Source organism: Bubalus bubalis, chromosome 10 (genome assembly GCF_019923935.1).
Source record: "Bubalus bubalis isolate 160015118507 breed Murrah chromosome 10, NDDB_SH_1, whole genome shotgun sequence".
Classification (NCBI taxonomy): Eukaryota; Metazoa; Chordata; class Mammalia; order Artiodactyla; family Bovidae; genus Bubalus; species Bubalus bubalis.
The window spans coordinates 85,344,342-85,364,613 of record NC_059166.1 but is presented as its reverse complement, the minus strand read 5'-3'; the positions used below and the strand labels follow the sequence as shown (position 1 = coordinate 85,364,613).

Sequence of the window (20,272 nt, the reverse complement as noted above, 5' to 3'; positions counted from 1 at the left end):
GAAACATAAACACAGTAAGTGGAAAACACCTCCTGAGTGCCCCCAACTGAAACCTGCCCAGACCGGTGACACAGCCACACGTCTATCTCTGGTTTAGTAGTCTCAGCAATCCAGTTTAGAAGAGGAGTCATTCAGATGCAGACAATCGTAACAATACTAGAAGTTCCAGTTAATAATTAAATACAGGATGTCAAAGATACACTTACCTCCTGTTTAGTTACTTTGGATCCATCCTTCCCCTCTGTATTCTCTGGAGACTAAAAAGAAAATATTTGGGTGAATTGTATTTAAGTTGGAAAATGCATATTAAAAGACCACATAAGCCAATGATAATCTCCAGGGAAAAGAAAATTTGTAAAAGGATACGTTTTACACACACACACACACACACACACAAACACACACAGCATTTATCTGCATAACTGCTCTAATATTAAACCAGAATTGTTGCAAGAACTGATCTGAGCCCCTGTTCTCAATGTACATTCACTTGAAGCAATCTTCATTGATTTCTCTTGCCACCGGGGGAAAAGAATAGGGAGCCAATAGTCACTTTGTTCCCTAAGATGAGAGCAGGAAAGCCAAGGCCAAGCTCAAAACTTGTTATTTTCACCCCATACTCGCCTAGCTTTGATTCTAGCCCATTTCCTGATAAGACTTGACACATTTATCATGAATTCCCATTTTTCCATCAATAACTCCAGGGTCTCTCCCACACTCCCGGCCCCAGCGGAACGGCCCAGCACCCAGCCACCCTAGCTGATTTCTTTCCAGACTCTGATCCATCCCCCCGGGCAGCATCTGCCCACTCTTGTGATAGTTCAAACCTGACTCCTTTCCAGACTCCATAAATACACTTAGATTTATAGGGCAAATCAATTATGTCAATATATTTTTATTGGCTATACAATAAATAAGACGAAAACAATAATAATCAGAAAATTAAAACTATTTGACACAACACAGGAATAGAGTGGGCTTCCCAAGTGGCGCTAGTGGTAAAGAACCTGCCTCCCAGTGCAGGAGACTTAAGAGACGTGGGTTCAATCCCTGGGTGGGGAAGATCCCCTGCAGAAGGGAATGGCTATCCACTCCAGTATTCTTGCCTGGAGAATCCCATGGACAGAGGAGCCTAGCAGGCTACGGTCCATAGGGTCGCAAAGAGTTGGACACAACTGAAGTGACTCATCAGACAAGCACGCAGGAAGAGAGGAGTGGCTCAGACGGTAAAGAATCTGCTTGTAATGCAGGAGAACCAGATTTGATCCTTGGGTCAGGAAGATCTCCTGGAGAATGGAAGGGCTACCCACTTCAGTACTCTTGTCTGGAGAATTCCATGGACAGAGAAGCCTGGTGGGGCTACACTCCATAGGGTCACAAAGAGTCGGACACAACTGAGCAACTAACACACACACAAGGATAGAGTTCCCAGGACAAAAAAAATACAAATAGCAAACTGACATTTGATACAACGCATGGCTTAGGAACGGAGAAGGCAATGGCACCCCACTCCAGTATTCCTGCCTAGAAAATCCATGGACGGAGGAGCCTGGTGGGCTGCAGTCCATGGGGTGGCTAAGAGTCGGATATGACTGAGCGACTTCACTTTCACTTTTTACTTTCATGCATTGGAGAAGGACATGGCAACCCACTCCAGTGTTCTTGCCTGGAGAATCCCAGGGACGGGGAAGCCTGTTGGGCTGCTGTCTATGGGGTTGCACAGAGTCGGACACGACTGAAGCGACTTAGCAGCAGTAGCAGCATGGCTTAGGAAAAGAAAACAGCTATGTGGTAATGCCTAGTCTGATAAAATGAGAAAAACATTTAAATGCTCCTCAAACCCACTGTTTGCTGGTGTTAGTGACACTGTAAATCAATATATTTTCAAAGAACAATCTGGCAATATAAAAAAGACACAGAGGACTAATCATGTAATGACAGAGTAATTCTGATTTTGGAACCTGGAACCAAGACTCAGAGAAAGCAACAAGAAGCTTTGTAAAAATACCATTTTGTTTGTACTCTTTCTAATATGAAGTAACTGGAAACGACTCACGGGATCAGTAAATAACAGACAAATGTTTAGATAAACAATGTAATTATTAATGTTATAGGATTAAAAATAGTTAAGCTATGTGAACATATGGAAAGTCCACATAAAGCAAGATTAAATTTAAACACTTAGGTTACAGGAAAATCCCTGGCAGACCACTGGTTAGGACTCCACACTTTCACTGCTGAGGGGCTGAGTTCAATCTTGGGTAGGGGAACTAAGATCACGTGAGCTGCACAGTGCGGCCAAAAAATATTAATAAATACTTAGATTATAAAAGTAATATGTAAAAGTCAGGTCAGAAGTAGATAAAGTCTTTGAGAAAGACAAAAGCTTTTCTTCAATGCAAACAACACAGTAAGCCTCTTCTTCCCTGGGAGCTGCCCGTTACCCAGCCTACAGATTTCTCTCTCTTCAGAACCACCCAGATCCATGGAGTTCTCTCCTGTTTCCCCATCAAGCAACTATTTTCCCCCTCATCCATGGAATCCTCTCTATCATCCAGGAAAACAGAGCTTCTCTTTTCTCTCCCCACTCTCTGGCACAGGAATGTCTGGCTCATAGATCTTGTGCTGTATCAGGCGGCTGAGTTAGAGACAGAAAAATCTTAGAAAATCTAATAGGTGAGCCATTTGGCTTTGCCCATTTCCCCGGTTACCAATGTGACCCTTCTGGCCACAAACCAGACGCTGTGTTGTCTCAAGTGCTGGGCTCTCATTCTTACTTATCAGGCCACTCGGTAGATCTGATCTGGGCTACCCTCTACCTGTAACTGACAGGCTTTTAAAGAAGCAGCACACAGCTACTACTTATTTGTTTTTTGGCCATGTGGGATGTTAAGTTTCTTGACCAGGGATTGAATCCACCCTCCCTGCATTGTAAGTGTGGAGTCTTAACCACTGGACTTCCAGGGAAGTCTCCACACAGCTTCTACTGACATTAAATGACATTAAATTTTTTTTTTCTTAAACTGATATCATCCACAAATTTTTTTCCTTAAACTGATATTAACGACATTATGTTCAATATGCTTCCAGGCAGTGGATTTGTGACAGCAATATGACTGATCACTCTCTAAACTGACCTAATATTGTTCGTATGGGATGCAAATTATTGAAAAAGAGAAACTTGGAAACAACCCCCGCACCCCCCAAAAAAGGCAGGTATAACTGAATATGTTAATTCTTCCAGATGAATGAATGAGCCTAAGACTGGAGACAGGAAGAGAGACAACTGTAGAAAAGCTGGTTTCTCTGGCAACTACTCCACGAGATCACTCTATAAACAAGCACATAGCAAACTGGTAGGCAGGAACAACCCAAATGATCTTCACCCTGGGATCAGTGGGGTTCTGCCGCACACATGCAGGTCCAGACACCACTTCACTCTTGGCTCCCTAGCTCAGAGCTGTGTGATCTGGGACAGTGACCTGATCATGTGACTCCATCTCTTTCTCTGATCAATGATAGTGACACCTAACTCAAAGGGTCACGTTTACAATCAAGTGAGATACTGGGGAGAGCATTTCATAGACTGAATGGCTATACAGACGTTATACAACAAAACATATAGGACCTTCAGTCAGTCAGTCAGTTCAGTCGCTTGGTTGTGTCCGACTCTGAGACCCCATGAATCGCAGCATGCCAGGCCTCCCTGTCCATCACCATCTCCCAGAGTTCACTCAAACTCACGTCCATCGAGTCGGTGATGCCATCCAGCCATCTCATCCTCTGTCGTCCCCTTCTCCTCCTGCCCCCAATCCCTTCCAGCATCAGAGTCTTTTCCAATGAGTCAACTCTTTGCGTGAGGTGGCCAAAGTACTGGAGTTTCAGCTTTAGCATCATTCCTTCCAAAGAACACCCAGGGCCGATCTCCTTTAGAATGGACTGGTTGGATCTCCTTGCAGTCCCAGGGACTCTCAAGAGTCTTCTCCAACACCACAGTTCAAAAGCATCAATTCTTCAGTGCTCAGCCTTCTTCACAGTCCAACTCTCACATCCATACATGAACACAGGAAAAACCATAGCCTTGACAAGACGGACCTTTGTTGGCAAAGTAATGTCTCTGGTTTTCAATATGCTATCTAGGTTGGTCATAACTTCTCTTCCAAGGAGTAAGTATCTTTTAATTTCATGGCTGCAGTCACCATCTGCAGTGATTTTGGAGCCCCCCAAAATAAAGTCTGACACTGTTTCCCCATCTATTTCCCATGAAGTGATGGGACCAGATGCCATGATCTTCGTTTTCTGAATGTTGAGCTTTAAGCCAACTTTTTCACTCTCCGCTTTCACTTTCATCAAGAGGCTCTTTAGTTCCTCTTCACTTTCTGCCATAAGGGTGGTGTCATCTGCATATCTGAGGTTATTGATATTTCTCCCAGCAATCTTGATTCCAGCTTGTGCTTCTTCCAGCCCAGCGTTTCTCATGATGTACTCTGCATAGAAGTTAAATAAGCAGGGTGACAATATACAGCCTTGACGTACTCCTTTTCCTATTTGGAATCAGTCTGTTGTTCCATGTCCAATTTTAACTGTTGCTTCTTGACCTGCATATTGGTTTCTCAAGAGGCAGGTGGTCTGGTATTCCCATCTCTTTCAGAATTTTCCACAGTTTATTGTGATCCACACAGTCAAAGGCTTTGGCATAGTCAATATTTAGTCATATTTAGAGGTCATAAACTTTATTGTATTTTCACATATCCAGGTTGTTGCAAACATGTTTAAAACCTCCTAATAAGTGAATCGAATATCAGCTTTTACATTTAAATTGACGAAATTAAAGTTTTTAAACTTGGCTCATTCTTTCTCAGTGGCTAACAGCCACTGAGTAGTTAGTGGCTGCCATCCTGGGAGGCACAGGTCTAGACAATAACAACCATAAAAGATGAGAGGAGGGGGAACAGAGCATCCCCATCTCCAGCATGGGAGGGTCCTGGTTTTGTTCTGGAGGATTATACAGACACAGAATCATTTTAGATCATACTAAAATAAAAATTTAAAGACAGGCATTATGTTTTTTAAGAAAATAAAAAGAATCTATACACTTAAAAAATCAGGAGGGGTGAAATAAAGCAAATTTTACAAATCAAAGACAGGAAAGAAAAGAGGAAAACACATGATAAATAGAAACCACAAAATAAGTCATTAGAAAAAGTCCACATATATTAGTTATCATAATATACCTAAACAAATTACACTCATTCATTTAATGTCAAATAACAGAAGAAATAACATGCAATATGTGATTACTTGTAAATTTCAAAACATGCACAAATCAATATTATGTATTTATATATAACATACACATCATGAACATCTAAAATCATGACCTGCAAACATATACAATCAATTCATGATCAAGGTTATCTTCAGGAAGGTTCACAAGGGAAGGGAACCAAGGGGGTGTTTTGAACTTAAACTTTATAACATTTTATTCTTAGAAAGATCTGAAGCAAAGAGGATAAAAAATGGTCAAATGTGTGAATTCTGAATGATGGGTAAATAGGCATGTTATATTATTTCCTGAATTTTTTTGTGTTTAAAACTCCCAAAGTATTACCAATATTCAGGGGGAAGAGGGGTGGAAGTAAAGCCCAGTTGGCAGTGCCACATCTCCTGCCAACACAAATTCCACAACTATTAGTGTTTCTTGTGTTTCTTACAAGTCTGGGCAGACACCACCTCTTCCTCTTCTGGCCAGAACATAATTCATAGTCATATCATTTGTGCTGATATGAAGCAATCTGGAGTCGGGCAAGATGGGAAGCCAAGATCATTAGAAACACGAATTCAGAACTGTCCTCTTGAGCGGGCGTGGGAGGAGAGCTGGTGAAGGAAGCCAGAGTTCCTTCAGCAGCTGACCAACTTCACTGTCTCCACTCTCCCATCTTACAAAGATGCCAGAGTCCTGCATCTGAGGACACGAAAACACACCGAAGGGGACAAAATCGTACTTCCTTAAGACTGCAACAGGACGAGGAGTCCTTCTTGGGAAATGAAGGAAATGAAATTTGGAATTTTCATTCTGCAGACCATCCATATGGATCAACAGAACAAATGCCCATGTATTGAGATTCTCGTTGAATAAATACCACTTTACTCAGGGGCTCTTACGGGGACCACTAGCCCAGCTTTCTCTCTCTAAACTCAGGAAGGTATCTGCAAAGATGAGAGAATCATTATGCCCCTCAATAGTTGCTTGGAAACAGCGCTGGATGGTCCTAGCCTCCAAATTTGTCACTTCTGAGAAAAATACTGAGGGTGTGGCAGGAAGCTGGGAAGTATAGTACCTCCTGGTGCCATCTTTTTCAGCTGCGGAAGAAAGACAAGAGCTTGGGATTCTTAGCAACGAGTGCTGGACCTTGTGTTAAAGTTCCAAATGGTCTTTACCAGTTAAGTGCAGGCTCTCGGAGTTTTCCTTCCAAGACATTAAGTGACAAGGGTTATTCTTTTCTAATTTAAGTGAATTCACTGAGATCTTAGAGTGTGTACACAATTCAAGTAACCATTAGCCAGCTGCCATAGAACAAATCCAGACTCAACTGCTGGATTATCTATGCTGATGCAGGAAAGTTAGGAGCAGATATAACACTGCAAATAAACAATCACTTCTTTTCATCTAGGGAATGTATTACTTTGAGTGGACTCTTATTCAACTTGCTGGTCAGTATGCTTAAATTAGTATCATTTCTCTTTTAAAATTAATTTTTAAACATTTTCTTTTAAAACTAATTTACATTTTCTGTTACAAATCTAAAGCTGGAGAAAATAAAGCACTCCAATAGTGAGCTGGTTAGCAGAGAACATTTAAGGACAAAAATCCAAATAACCCACCCGGAGAAAGACTGAAATGTGTCTATAACTAAGTTTTCACTCTTCTGCTAAAATTGACACATAATTAAATTATTTAAGGCAGCATTAATTTCCGTCCACAAATGAGGGCACTGTCCATGAAATTCTCATTAAGTTTTCCAAATAACACATATTTCTCTTAAACTCAAATATGCACATATTTGACATATGAAACAGACTCTGACAATTTTATTCAAAGCCATAAGGACCACTGTTTAACATCAGCATGGCAGTTTTTCATTCATTCTCTAAGTGTGTGTTTGAGATCTTCCAATATGGCCATTTCCTTCTCCAGATCTTCCCAACCCACAGATTGAACCTGGGGTCTCCTGCATTGTAGGCAGACGCTTACTGTCTGAGTCACCAGGGAAGTCCAGCCACCAGGGAAGTCCAATACTGCCTTGCTTGTTAAAATAACCCTTAAAAAATCCAGTATCTGGGAATGAGAGGTCACATGCAAATGACCTTCGTTAATAATGAAACCAATGTCAAATTTCTTTCTTACTTCCTCCTTGGCTTATGTCTATTAATTTCATCAACTTCTATAAACCCAAATAGCTTATTAAGGCCACGAGGCTAGTATGTCTTCCCAAAATAAAATCTTGTTGTTCACGATAAAAGTTATGGAGTAAGGACTCTGCTTTAAAAAGACTCTTGATGAACTGAAATAAACAGCAATTCTCTCTTTTCTGAGGGATACTTTTAAGGAAAGTATCTCATGGATTCCATTACAAAAGATAGCTGAGGCAAAGAAAAAGCTGTGTTTAAGTATGCTCAGCAAAATTTTCTTTGTATTAATGTACATAATTTAAAAATGGAAATATATCATTAATATGAAATAACTTAAAAATTTTACGCAGCTCTTTGGTCTGAGCTGCCTTTTTCAGGAGAGTCACCTCTTCCCATGTTGGGTGAATGGGATGGTGCAGGAAGCTCCTGGCTGAGGCTGGAAGCCTGACCCCAACCTGGCTTGTATCTTATGTCCCTGGGCCTGAGTTTCTTCATAAGGAAGACTAAGAGGCTGGATCCAAAGATTTCACTCGCCTGACTTAGTGAGATACTCGAATATATACTAATCACACTATGGAGTGTATATCACAGAGATGTCCAGTACTGAAGCCCTGGAAAGGGATACGAGAAGAGACCCAGAGCAACCATCATCGTCTCAACAAACGTGGACTGTGTACTGCGCTCACATGCAAGGCAGTGATCCAAATGAGTTAACTCTCCTTCACCACAATCCTGTGAGGTGGGTAAAGAGCATCATATCCATTGTATGAATGAGGAACTGAAGCCAGAGAGGTTTAGGTAACTTGCCCGAGACAACACAGCTGGTAATCTCGCTGGTAAGTGTAAGAGCTGGGATTCAGACCAGGGGGACGGGCTCAGAGTTCATCCTCTCATCCACTACAGGCTCTAAGTGCTTTCTTCTGGCTTTGCTAGATTCAAAACTGGGTGCATATCTGGGACTTTAGGGCAGCAGAAGGGTTCCAGTCTGGGAAGTATCTTAACCCGTAGACCTGAGCAAGCAGCACATAATATGTAATGGAGTGTTTCCTCCTCTGCCTCATTTGTGCTGCTGCTGCTGCTAAGTCACTTCAGTCATGTCCGACTCTGTGCAACCCCATAGACAGCAGCCCAACAGGCTCCCCCATCCCTGGGATTCTCCAGGCAAGAACACTGGAGTGGGTTGCCAGTTCCTTCTCCAATGCATGAAAGTGAAAAGTGAAAGTGAAGTCGCTCAGTCGTATCCAACTCTTAGCGACCCCACGGGCTGCAGCCTACCAGGCTCCTCCGTCCATGGGATTTTCCAGGCAAGAGTACTGGAGTGGGGTGCCATTGCCTTCTCCGCCCCATTTGTGAGCCTCAGAATAACATGGAGAAGGAAATGGCAACCCACTCCAGTACTCCTGCCTGGAAAATCCCATGGACGGAGGAGCCTGGTAGGCGACAGTCCATGGGGTAGCAAAGAGTCAGACATGGCTAAGCGACTTAACTTTTAGAATAACAAGAAACAATTTCCCATTAGAAATATAACATGTTATTGCTTCCAAGTTCTGGCTATTTGCAGTGAACAGTGGGGTGCATGTATCTTCCCAAATTACGGTTTTCTCTGGACATATGACCAAGAGTGGGACTGCCGGATCATATGGTAGCTCTGCTTTTAGTTTTTTAAGGAACTAAATGTCCATTTGAATGGATAAACATGTGGGGACTTCCCTAGTGGTCCAGTAGCTAAGATTCCTCTCTCCCAGGGCAGGCGGCCCAGATTTGATTCCTGGTCTGGGAACTAGATCCCACGCACTGCAACCAAGAGTTCACAAGCCCTAACTAGAAATCCTGCATGTCACAACTAAGACCCGCAGAGCCAAATAAATAAAGACTTAAGAAAAAGAAGATGTGGTACATAAATATACAATGGAATATTTCTCAACCATAAAAAGAATGAACAATGACACTTGCAGAAACATCGATAGAGATTATTACACTAAGTGAAATATCAGACAGAGAAAAATATCGTATGACATCATTTATATGTGGAATCTGTAAAAATGATACAAATGAACTTATTTACAAAACAGAAACAGACTCAGAAACAAATTTACAGTAAACAAAGGGGAAAGGTGAGGGTGGGATGAATTAGGAGTTTGGGATTAACATATACACACTACTATATACATTAATAAAACAGATAATCAACAAGGACCTACTGTCTAGCACAAGGAACTTTATTCAATGTTTTGTAATAAGCTATATTAGAAAAGAATCTGAAAAAGAATAGATATATGTACATGTATACCTGAATCACCTTGCTGGATACCTGTAACTAACACAATATTGTGAATCAACTATACTGAAACATAACCTATACTGCAAATAAATAAATACAAATTTTAAAAAGACTAAACCTATAATAAAATAAAACTTAAGATAATTCTGAAAAAATGAAAATATTACATGTTGAGAGGCACATAAATTTACTATTCTAGGTTTTTAAAATGTTCATATACATGGCTACAAGTACTTTCATCTTACTATTAAAAGTAAAGACAAAACACCAAATCATTTCTATCATTTTCGTAGCACTTAATGTTTTTCTACGTACATTCAACTTGTTGCTGTATTTGATCATCTCAACAGCACTGACATACACAGGGACTGTCTCAATATTCCCATTTTACAGATGAAGAAAAGAGGCTCAAAGAGGTCAAGCGACTTTGCCCCATTAAAGAGTCGGGGAGACCACCCTAGATCCCAGTCTTTCAACTTTTACACCAGGGATTTTAGAGGGATGTTATCAAATCCTTTAATTTTCCTATTTGCTCAGATATGAATTTACTTCTACTAAATGGTAAACAAGTTATGATACTCCTTATATTTTTGCAAAATGAATTAAGCCGGCTCTGATGTGATGGACGTGTGACCATTAAAAGGGGGAACAGTAAAATTAAAAACTGTAAATAAAAGAAGAGATAAAGGAAAGCAATGAAAAGTAGACATAAAACATACAGTTCAGAAATGTATTCTACGGCATATATATGGAAGGTCAGAAGTCTTTCAAGCTTCACACTTAAGTCTTTGGTGTGTTAACCTCCCACATACACCGGGTCTAGGACTCACAGCAACTTCCCACAAAGTAGAATTTAACTAATTGTGTCCAGTATTGTAAAAAGCCACAGTTTATACGCAAAAAGAGAAAGATAGAAAAGAATAAAAAAAACCTACCTTTTAGGGTAAACTTTGTATTTATCTTTGGATGGGATCAAAATAATAAAGATATAATTTTAAAATAATGTCACTTCATACCTTTTAAAAATAACTTTTGTAATTATACATTAATCAGCTGGTAATCCAGAACTCTGAAATAAAAATCCGTTCTGTTCTAGGTCCAACAGGTTTTACAAGCTATGAGGCTTTTATTCTTTATTTGATGAGTTCCAAACACAAAAGCACCTGCTTGTTTTTTAAATCCAGTGCCTAAGCAATGGGGGCTTCATACATGTATTACAACCTGTCAATATTACTGTATAATATGCAAGTGTTCATGGGGTTCTCAGGTCTCTGAGACTCAGATTCCTCATCTGCAAAACTGGGCTAAAAATATATTCTACCATGTTGGGTTACTGGAGACATTAAATGAGATGGTGAATGCAAAGTTCTTAAACAGTCAATGGATGTTCCATATTGTGAGGCCAGTATTTTTTTTTTTAATTGTAGTATAGTTCTAAACTATACTTTGGAAAAGACCCTGATGCCCGGAAAGATTGAAGGCAGGAGGAGAAGGGGATGAGAGAGGATGAGATGGTTGGATGGCATCACCGACTCGATGGACATGGGTTTGAGCAAGCTCTGGGAGTTGGTGATGGACAGTGAAGTCTGGCGTGCTGCAGTCCATGGGGTCACAGAGTCGGACACGACTGAGGGACTGAACTGAAACTGATGCAAGTCTATCTACATGTTTCTGGTGACAGGTGATTATCCCTGTTACCTGAAATATAACAACAAAGACAATATATCTTGGAAATAGTAAATCCACCAGTTGATGGTGGAATTTGAGAAAATATGAAGTTTTAGACTTTCAATACTCGAAGATGCCAAAGCTTAGGGATGGAAACTTCACATAAATACCTTGTGTAGGAGCCTGCAGTCCATTAGTTCCTGAAATACCCAGAAGGCTTCATGATAATGGGCATCTTTCAGAAGCCAGAGGTCTGGACCCTGAGGGCAGCTTTAGGCTGCGATCACAGATAATAATGACTTGTGGAGTAACTTCCTCTGACTGGTGCCTAGGAGCAATGGCATCAGCCTATATCTTAATAAAGACAACATTTTAAACAGATGGACACACATATTTACATAGCTTGAGTCCTTCTTGTTTCATTCATTGGGCGCCTTTTTTTAAATACCTATCACTGACTCAATGGACATGAATTTAAGCAAACTCCAGGAGCTAGTGAAGGGCAGGGAAACCTGTCATGCTGCAGTCCATGGAGTCGCAAAGAGTCGGACACGACTTAGAAACTGAACAACGACCACCACCTGAGATTATTAGAAATGAACATGTATGGGAAGTACTGTGGCGTCACAGTTAGGCGCTAAATGCTTGAGGGCTGGGGTGGAATTCCTAGTTCTGTCACTTCCCCGCTGTGTGACCAGGGGAAATGCCTTCATCTGACTAAGTCCCCGTTTTCTCACTGTGTCTGGAGCTGAGACCAGCTGCAGGCTCCATGGTCTGGAAGCAGACCCGTCTCGGCCACCCCCTACCTCTGAAGATGTCATTGTGGAGAACACACCTGACCGGGTGCTTAGATGATTCAGGTTATTAATGCAAAGTGCTGGGAACAGTGCCTGAGTCATAGAAAGCTACCTAAATGTTATTTATTGTGGCTGTCAATATCATACTCTGTGAGACGAGGCCAGCCTTGCAGAACTGCAGGGAGAATAAAATGAAATAATATGAAATTACTCCATAATGCTTCTCACCCAGGTTTATTTCTAACAACTTCACATATTTTTATTTAAAAGAAGGTGCTTAATGACTACAAAGCACAAAGCTCAGCCAGGCATTCAATAAATGGCAGCTATTTAACTTTTAATGGTAATAAATATATGCATATGTTGTTACTGGTAAGTTTCTCTTGAAATATTAAATTTTGGAACCAATTTTGAGATTTAAAACCTTTTTTCTCTACTTCCCTACTTCTGATTATGCATATCATTTACTTTCTGTGACTGAACAAGCATTTGCTTTGGGCAGATCTAAATGGCCCTGTTTTCTGGATATGCCCACAAGATATAAAAATACTGGACTCAATAAACACCTTGACCAAGGACCAATACATGATTCGATTGAACTCTTCTAAGAAGGCAGTGAAATGCACAATAAATGAGCAGCCAGTGGGGGGAAAAATTCAACATTTTGATTTGGTTTGTTATCTTCAACACTGATTTTTAAATTACTCAGGAGACTAACATCGTATTTCAACACACTAGGTACTCTGAAAGCAGACAGCTTAAATGGTGTTTATGTCAGTCGCCATTTCCAAACTGTAACCTGCAGGAAAGTGGAATATATTTAAACTTGGTGTAAACAAAGGCAGTGGTTTAGGGGAAAAAAATATAGGAGAAGTGGATCACCTGATAACTGATTTGCCAAGGGAATTTTAATGTTATATGGCGATATTTTTATGCATAATTTTTTCTGTGAGAAAAATCAACCATGTAAAAATGCACCAGATGAAAGCCTGTGTTCTCTTAAAAACACTACATTTGTTATCTGGTTGTTGAACACTGACTCCTATAATTGCAGTTAATTGGACATACAGGTGAGATCTATGTGCCACTGGTCCTCCTGTAAAATGAAAGCTTGGATTACTACAAGGCTATTATTTCATTGCAATTCTCTTAACAATTAAAAATTATCATTCAGTATCCTATGATAAACCACAATGGAAAAATACATATATATATTTCTATGTGTAAAGATAGATATATGCACATAAAACTGAATCACTTTGCTATATAGCAGAAATTAACACAACACTGTAAATTAACTACACATTAATTAAAAAAAAAATACCTGTCTCGCAATATGGAACATCTACTGACTGTTTCACACATGCTGGCCCTGGGCTAAGAACTTTGCATTCATCATCTCATTTAATGTCTCCAATAACCCAACAAGGTAGAATATATTTTTAGCCCAGTTTTGCAGATGACAAATCTGAGTCTCAGACACCTGAGAGGCTTACAGAGTTAAGCAACCTACCCTAAAACATACAGCTAGTAAACAGTAAAGCCAAGTCAAACTGGACGATCTCTCCAACAAAGACATGAAGTAATTCAAGTTACTACTTTCTTTTTTGAAAATGATTCATTCAGGCACTCGTTCAACAGTTCTAGTACCTGTGCTAGGTGCTGTGGTGGGAATTAAAAAAAAGGCCAGAGCCATCAAACACTTCATGGTTAAGTGAAATTAGAAGGGCTACAAAATTAATTCAAAATTAGGTAATCAAATAATATATGTCAATTTAGAAACATGGTCCTCACCTTTTAAACATCAGAGGGTGGTTACAAGAAAAGCATGGGACCAGGAAGTCACAGAATCTTCACTAATGAGGGTACCTACTGTGCACAATCTAACCTCAACTGCTATTAATATAACAGGCCTTGAATTTACCTTTCTTCTACTTCAAAGGAAGCAAGATTTCACAGACCACCTCTATTAACAAACTAGCAATGATCCTCTTAAGATAAAGGAAAAAACAAAGTAACCCCCAACCCTTTTAACCAAACAACTTTTTGTCAGTTTTTTTTCTTTGGACATGCAGTCTGGCCAAACTTTTGAATGTTTAGAACTCATGGTTTTTCTTGTGGCTCATTATCATTTCTTGCCATGAATTATAAATACTGTCATATTTATATTACTTACCCTCTCAGACTGAAAGATCCTTAAAAACAAGGGCCTTTACTCATTCATTTCAGAAAGAGTTTGTAATGTCAATAATTCACTTACTTCCCTAAGGTGATGGTACTCTGCATTAACATGATGCTTGATAAATGTTTATTTCACATGAAGTGAGTGAAGGGCTGAATAAAATGTATAACCCTGACGTTTTGGAGCCTTTACTCAAATATAGGTTTCATGTAAGTATCAACTCAATTAAACTCAGCAAGTATTTATGGATGGCATACTACATGTTGGGCCCTTTCACATTCAGACTGGATAGCTCAAAATGGCATGCGTGCATGCTCAGTCGCTTCAGTCGTGTCTGACTCTTTCTGACCATATGGACTGTAACCTGCCAGTCTCTGTCCATGGGATTTTCCAGGCAAGAATACTGGAGTGGGTTGCCATTTCCTCCTCCAGGATATCTTCCCAACCCAGGGATAGAACCCATGTCTCCTGCATCTCCTGCACTGCAGGCAGATTCTTTACCGCTGAGCCACCAGGGAAGCCCAAACCAATTTATAGATTCAATTCAAGCCCTATCAAAATCATGGCAGGCATTCTGTAGGAATTTACAAGCTGATTCAAAAATTTGTATGAAAGCCAAAACAATTTTGAAAAAGAACATAGTGAGAGACTGACATTACCAGTATCAAATCTTACTATACCATAGGAATCAAGATAATGTGGTATTAATATATGAATAAATATATAGATTATGAACACAATTCAAGAGCACAGACACCAAACCTTTCCATTTATGATGAACTGATTTTCGACCAAGGTGCCTAGGTAATTCAGTGAAAAAGGATGGTCTTTTAAACAATTGGTGCTGTGACAAATAGATATCCACATATACCAAAACAAAAATAATATAAAACTGAAACCCTTATCTCACACTATTTACAAATTTAACTCAAAATGGATCATAGACCTAAATATCAGAGCTAAAATTATAAAACTTCTCGAAGTAAATATATGTGACCTTAGATTAGGCAAAGATTTATTAGATAGGATGTTAAACGGATTTCATCAAAATTAAAAAAACTTCTGTTCTTCCAAAGACATCAAGACAACACTTTTTAAAAAGCCACAGATTGGAAGGAAAGATCTATAAGTCATTTATGATAAAGGACTTGTATCCAGAATATATAAAGAACTCTTACAAATCAATAATAAGACGAAAATCCCATTTAAAAATGGGCAAAACATTTGAATAGACATTTCACCTAAGGTATCTATTATGCTAGTAAACACACAAAAAGATGCTCATCATCATTACTTATTATAGAAATGTAAATTAGGCTAATTAAAAGGCTATAACCAAAAAACCCCAACAATTAGCTATGAGCACAGATGCAGAGAAAACTGGAACCCTCATGCACTGATGATATAATTACCATCAAAATCAGTTTGGAAGTTTCTTAAAACATTAAGGATAGACTTTCGTACCACATGTCAGTTCCACCCTTTGGAAACTTCCCAAGAGAAAATGAAAATATGTCCATGCAAAGACTTACATATAAATATTCATGACAGCATTATTTATAACAATTCAAAATGAAATCAATTCAGATGTCTATCGACCTGTGAAAGGACAAACAGAAAGTCGAAAATTCATACAACGGACTACTATTAGGCAATAAAAAAGAATGGAGTATGGATACAAGCTACTCTGTGGATGGACCTCAAAATCACTGTGCTGAGTGAGAGAAACCAGACACAATTAGGCTACATATTGTTTGATACCTTTTATATAAAATTTCCAGAAAAAGCAAATCTATAGAGATAGTAATCAGTGGTTGCCTAGGACTAGGGGGGAGTAGGGACTATCTGCAAACAATGGAGAAGACCTTTCTGGAGAGATGGAAGTGGTTTAAAACTGGACTACAGAAATGTTATACAACTCTATAAATGTATTAAAAGTCACTGATTTGTATACTTTGTATAGATAAATGGACTTTATGGTAAGTACATCATACCTCAATAAATTTTTTTTCTTTTTTAAGGAAATTACAGCCCCATCCATATTGCTTGAGAGTTGCTCAAGTGTCTGTGTCCCTCAGCCCTGCACAGTGACACAATCAATCTTTTTTTTAAAAAAACAGACTTAAAAAATTCACATCTCATTATTCTTAATAATATACATGTATTTGACTTCTAGCTAAACTAAACATTTCCATGTATTGGGTTTGTTATTTTCTTAAAAGGATATACATCTATTTCATAAGGACATCTTTTCATCTTTTTTAAAGTAGCATGCTTTTTTCAGTGGTATGTGGTAGACATCTTTTTTCCCAGTTTTTCATTAGTTTTAAAATTTTGTTATCAGGGTTTTCTTTTTCTTTGCCATATAGACATATTCATTTTCATGGAGTCAAATTTATCTGTATTTTCATTTACAGAGTCTGTCTCTGATGTTATAATATGCAATCTCCTTTTGAAAGATTAATCAGAAACCTTGAGTATTGTTAGGTAAGCATCCCCTGTCCCAAGCCCAGTGTTACTAGGCCTTTCCATTTTATGAAAAGAGATAAAACATAATTTCAAATCCCAAAGCTGGAGGCAGACGGACTTTTCTGCCTTAAACCTTTACGGGTAAAGACGAACTAGTGTTGACATCCCAAATTCCTGGAAAATTGTCTCATTAGAGCAAACTTCTGATGTGATACACTTGACATTTCCAATAGTTCCAGTGATGAGGAACTGGAAAAATAAAAAGAAGGACGTGAAAATGTGGCCGCTGCTGCTAGTCATGCCAGGACCATGGCTAGAGGGCTCACTGGCTGAGGCCTCTTTGTAGACCATCAGGTCATTCCATAACAACATGATCACTGCATTCAACGTGATCAGGCATTCGTGGATGTCTGACCGGAACAGTCTAGAACTCAGTCACTCACTGTCCCACCACCACCTGAGTCCAGGAATACTACCATTTTCCCTGCTGCTCCATTCACTATTAGTGGGTGGTGACTCACTACCCATTAGGTAATGAATACAGGAAACACAACTTTATTTAAATCTCACCGACTCAGGAAGACATGTAACACTAACTGAAGAACCCGTCACTACTGAGTGCTATACTCATCGAAAAATACTACTGCAGTTCCAAAAACCACTTGCTTTCATGTAGCTATGACTACCACACAAAGATACAGAGAAAACTCATAAAGGTAAGAGAGGCTCAGGATGTACTGCACAACACAGGGACTACAAATAATATTTTGCATTAACTGTAAATGGAACATAACCTTTATAACTGGATAAAAAAATTTTTTAAATAACTGTATTTTAAAAAAAGAAATGCCGTAAAAACATTTTATATTAATGTGGACACTATGGCCTTTAAGGCATATACCTGAGGCCCGGTCATGTTAGATACAATCAGAAGAGGCATTCAAATGCCTGAAAACAGAAAATGATTGTTTTTCTTTGTATATATGAGTCTCCCCCCCACACATACACTTTCAAGACTGGCCCCAATTCAACCTCTTTCCTTATCTAGCCTACAGTTTTTGGAATCTATACTATATATTCTGGGACCTGTATACAGGTTTAATATTATTTAATTGTTTTGTGCCCATTACTCATCAAATTAAACATAAGCTCCATGAGGGCAAACTTTGTATTCCTATGGCATTCAAGCAGTACTAGGATTCCAGATGCTTCTACTGACTTTGTTAGTGCCATTTCTTCCTCTGTAGCCTCAACAGTGCTCATTAAATAACATTTCTTGATTTCTGGAAAAAGTTGAAAAACAGGGGCCAAGAAGGTTAAAAAAAAAAAAAAAGTACTGTGAGTGCACTTTGAAAACTTACAATGTAAAACAAGCAGTGCTTTAGCTTAGAAAAATACCACGGAGTAGTATGTAAATGCTTTGGCAGATACCCCAGCTTTACAGATCTCGAAGAGCAAAGCACAGATTGTCTCCAGTTCTCTTCTTTGCACCTAGGCAGGCATTATCTAATGACTATAGTTTCCTATGTAAGTTTCAGGGAATCCTAGGGCCCCATGAGGCAGTTCCAGGGTTCTATGGGGCGGCATCAAGGTTTGCCTGGTGAACAGGATGGCCATGGGAGCCATGTTTAATTTGTGGTTGCTCCTATCCAAGTAACAACCCAGGTCTTTGAGCCCTATGTATAAATGAAAAGAATTTCTATTAATCAAGGAGAGGTTTCCTATCTCCGAAGTAGACTGACACACAGGTGCCAACACACAGGTCCACCCTTGGTCCCAGGATGCCTGGCTAGCTTCTTCTCTGCTTTCTAGGGAAATAAAACAATAATCAAAAACCAGTTTCTCTACTGTTCTTCTGTTCTTCCCTTCTGTTCCGTTGAGAGAGGAGGGCAGTGAGAAAAAGAGAAGAGTAATGGTTTCACCAACTCTGACTCCTGGACAACAGGATTCCAGCACATCAGGATCTCTTATAATAAAGAATTTGTACAATCTATTTGTCTACATTTGTTAATAATTCCCAGAATGGAGATGATATCAACTCACTCTGGAACCCAGTTCTTGGTGACTCTACTAGAATTTCCAACCTCATCATTAAACCAAAGATAAAATGCCAAAAATAGTGGCATCATTCTAATGTCCTCATTGTAGTACTGGAAAAACCGTACTTTCATAATAATTAAGTTTAACTAATGAATCCGAAGTATTAGTACTCTTAATATGCCATCCATCTTCTCAGGCTGGGCGTTTCTTTGCATTTCAAATTCCTCTTCACCACCCATGAGAGAGTAAATAAAGAGAATGAGTAAACAATGTCTGGAAGTAAGGCCTTTACCTACAGCATCTAATTAAACCTTTGGTACTAGTTATTGGTAGCTGAGACCCTTAGGTAATTCCTGTCTTAAAGCCCCAGGTCAATGGCAGTACCACCATCTCTCAAGGAGTTCTGAGGTTTAAATGCGACGTTAAATCAAACTCCGCCCACAGTATGAGACATATAGTATGTGCACAATAAACTCTTAGATTTTTTTTAACTTTTAATTATACTATTTCTTTTTCCAAATGGAGGAGACAAGTTTTCCATCAACTTCTAAATATAGACAGATAAAAAGTCAAAAGCCTCTGTATTTTTAAAGCTGCAAGATTTTGAAAATAATGAGATCACTTACAAACATAAATCATTCCACCATCTTTAACTGATATACCAACATACTATTTGCCCTTTTGCTTCCAATTTAATATCCTCACTGCTTAACACTGTTGGACACGCGAGGCCAGGCGGTGGGAAGGTGCAAAGTATTTTCTCAGCAACAGCTGCCACATTGCAGTTTCTCCTCGGGGTGGAAGAAAGCCTTCCCTTCCCTCCCTGGGACAATGACAAGTCGCAGCCGGACTCAAAGGGAAACGTGCGTCCCCGGTGCGAGTCACTTGGGTGTCCCGGGCCTGCGCGGAAGGGGACACATAATGGTCCTGCAGGAGGGACCCTAAGTACCCCCTCCGCACCCAGGGGCGCGAGAGCACGCGGAGCCCGCCTTCCCGGACCGAATGTGGGTTCGGGTCGCCGAATCGGACCCGGTGACCCCTGCCCTTTGCAAACACAGTTGCGCGCGCCCCCGGCGGCGTCCCGTTCCTGCGCAGGGCCAACTCCGCGAGTCCCCGCCGCCAACTGCACGCAGGTCCAGCCGCCCGGCCCTGCCCGACACTGGACTGGGTACATACGGGTCTGCAGCGGGGGCGGCAGCCGGGTGAGCACTATGTTAAAACATGGCTTTCCCTCTCCCGTGGCCTGAGCGCCTTCGCGGCGCACCGGTGTGGGCACGGCCCACAAGGGAATAACCCCGACATCTGCCCGACTTACTGGATTCATTTTCGATCTCCCTGTGCGTGTTACTTGTTACTCCTCCCCTCCGCCCGCTCCCCCCGCCCCCGGTCTCGCTGCTTTTTCCTGCACACTAACCTCAATCT

At 40.1% G+C, this 20,272-nt stretch overlaps 1 protein-coding gene across 4 annotated transcripts in view; it reads right to left on the bottom strand.

Moving 5' to 3' along the window:
• The window catches only part of HMGN3 (high mobility group nucleosomal binding domain 3), a 33,191-nt gene that overhangs the window by 12,385 nt on the left and 534 nt on the right, over positions 1–20,272 (bottom strand). For all 4 annotated transcript variants that reach the window (XM_025294844.1, XM_025294843.2, XM_025294845.2 and 1 more), the window contains exon 2: positions 207–257. In XM_025294844.1, coding sequence (XP_025150629.1) covers positions 207–257 — 51 coding nt within the window. The remainder of the gene's footprint in view (positions 1–206; positions 258–20,272) is intronic.